Source organism: Arachis ipaensis, chromosome B03 (genome assembly GCF_000816755.2).
Source record: "Arachis ipaensis cultivar K30076 chromosome B03, Araip1.1, whole genome shotgun sequence".
Lineage (NCBI taxonomy): Eukaryota > Viridiplantae > Streptophyta > Magnoliopsida > Fabales > Fabaceae > Arachis > Arachis ipaensis.
This window is the reverse complement of record NC_029787.2, coordinates 126,202,603-126,205,526: the sequence shown is the minus strand read 5'-3', so window position 1 is coordinate 126,205,526 and position 2,924 is coordinate 126,202,603. Positions and strand designations below refer to the sequence as shown.

Sequence of the window (2,924 nt, the reverse complement as noted above, 5' to 3'; positions counted from 1 at the left end):
ATATGGTCACACATGCATGTAGGAATTTTAATGTTTGCAAATAATATATGTTGATAGGTTGGAATCAGAGATCGTTGAGGAAATAGCGATGGATGTGCTAAACAAGTTGAATAGAGTGTATGTTGGGGACCTTGATAAAGAAATTGCAAGGTATGACCAACTTGCTAAGCACCAAATGCAATATTTTCAAGGGAGTCCTCATCCATTGCATTACCAAAATTACAAAGACTCTCTCAATCGCATTAGAAAGCTTCAAATGGAAAGGCACCAACGTTTGCTTCGCATTCCTCCTAATATGTACTCACAAGCTGATGATTTAAACAACAATAACACCAATATTGATAATGGTATCTATAATCTGTGGTCTAATGTTTTTAGATTTTGATTACTCGTATTATTTCTGTAGCTACTGGAATTTAAACTAATTAAGTATATGTCCTCGATCGTTTCTATTTCATGTAATCCAAATTATGGAACACTTATAATAACTACGTCTGTCTGTGTTTCTTTATTGAAATGTCCTCCGTCTATATGTTTTTACTTGCCAAATTGTTTGTTTCATTATTTCACATTATTGTTATTCATATATGATGGAAATGGTTAGGATTTGAGAATGGAGTTGAATCAAGTTAGCTCAAAATTAAATTTCTTTAGTTCTGTTTTCACGAAAGTTAAATATGTAAAAAAAAAATTTGTTTTGTCTCATGTACAGAAATAAAACAGAAAAAGAAAAAAGAGATAGAGACTAACATGTATCTTGGTTCAGTTTCTAAATGCCATAAAATTTATATCCAGTTTCTACTACAATTATAGTGGAATTTTCACTATAATCAACAGATTACATTCATTAATACTATTGAATTACAATCTAATTCAACTAGTATCTACCATTAAATTTTCTTCATCAAAGCTCAACTTTTTAAGTGCTGTCCCAACTTAGAAGAGGAACTTAAACAGATTCAAACTCACCAAGTATAGTGCTATCCCAACTTGGCAAAAGGAACTAGTCCTAGTTCAACCATTCAATTACACAGATTTATTAGTGGCTCTTTCATGTATCTTTCTTGCTTTTTCTCTCATGACTTTTTCAACTCATATATTCAATCTTTTCTCAATACAAAAGATGACACAAGATAGCCATAACAAAGAAAATCAGAAATGAAGCACTAGTAGAAGAAAAAGAATTCAGCTCAAGTCTGTTGAGATGATGCTCTTGAATTTGCTCTCTTTTTTTAACTTTCAACTGTTGAAGTGAGGTCTGTTTTATATCATCACCTTGCTCTCTAATTTGCCTCTTTCAATTCCTTGTCCATCAACTCGTTGGAGCTGTCTTTGATGATATGCAGTCTTTGCTCCATTTTACTCCACTACCACTGCTTGTCGAGGAACTACTCCACCACCTTTATTGTCCTTTGATTTGCTTTCTTTCATGGAATGCATTTTTTTTTCTCTCTACTCCATTACTTCTGCTTTCCGATGAGCTGCTCCACTACTTTTACATTCTTGCAAGTTTGTGTTTTTTTCTTCCATATTTTGAGCTTTGCTTTACTGATGTCTTTAGTGTAGTGAACTTATCCTTGTGTCCTTGTTTTTGTCTTGGTGTTACAACTGTCCTGTGATGTCAAATGTCTTTATTCTCTTTTTCTCTAATTCCGTTCTCTCTTTTAGCATGTTTAGTTACTCATCAAAATACAAAAGGCTAATGATTTGTATCATTTGAAGTTGCTGAAGCACTGTAGACTTGGACTAAGGAGTAAGTAATTGGGCCTGCATCAGTAGCACACACATTAAATAATATTAACCTTTTAACTCAAATAATGTTTGTCATCATATATGAGCCCAAAATCAACCTTAACTCAACAATATGATATAACGAGAATGTAGAACTCAGGATTCAATTTTATACACTTACAGGTTGGTGCATAAAATAATTTTACACATTTAATCAGACTTTAAAAGACAGTCACTCACATAAAATATATCTTGAACTATAAAATACATATTAGAAATTACTTAAACAAGGTAAAAATTTAAATACAGTCAATTTTACGTAAAGTTGATAATTGAGAGTCGTTAGATGAAAATTTAGTCAAATTAATCAAATCATTTAACGGTTCTTAACTATTAACTTCACGTGAAATTGACTGTACTTAAGTTTTCATCCTTAAACAATACATATATATAGGTGAATATTCACGTGAAATTGTTTTCATGTGAAGTTGATCATTAAAAACCGTTAGATGATTTGACAAATTTGACTAAATTATTATTTAACGATTTTTAATTATTAACTTTATATGAAGACAAATTACATATGAATTTCTATCTAGGGGTGGCAACGGAGCGGAAAGGGGCGAATTTTCGCTCTACTTGACCCGCCCCGTCGTACAACAACCCGCATAGAATCCGTCCCACTTCTATCCGCGGGTAGTAAAACGTTGAACCTTAACCCGCCCCTGCGGGTATCCGCCTCCCCCATACCTGTCCCTATAATTATTAAAATCCAATAAATTAAATTAAATTTCAAATTTTGTATAACCATCATCACATAAATAACATAAATTAAAGTAAAAATTTAAATATGATACAATATTATTAATCATTTACTAATTATTTTACATATATTATACATACCCACTTCTAGTAGTAAAACGTTGAACCTTAACCCGCCCCTGCGGGTATCCGCCTCCCCCATACCTGTCCCTATAATTATTAAAATCCAAAATCCAATATTAAATTTCAAATTTTGTATAACCATCATCACATAAATAACATAAATTAAAGTAAAAATTTAAATATGATACAATATTATTAATCATTTACTAATTATTTTACATATATTATACATATTATATATTAAAATTATATATATTATATATATAGCGGGGCGGGTAGGGGCGGGTATTACCTAAACCTGACCCCAT

General features: G+C 31.6%; 1 protein-coding gene across 1 annotated transcript in view; it reads left to right on the top strand.

The window, feature by feature from the left end:
- LOC107631925 (toll/interleukin-1 receptor-like protein) overlaps window positions 1–513 on the top strand; it is a 2,819-nt gene extending 2,306 nt beyond the window's left edge. The window contains exon 2 of the mRNA XM_016335521.2: window positions 58–513. Coding sequence (XP_016191007.1) covers window positions 58–385 — 328 coding nt within the window. The 3' untranslated portion in view covers window positions 386–513. The remainder of the gene's footprint in view (window positions 1–57) is intronic.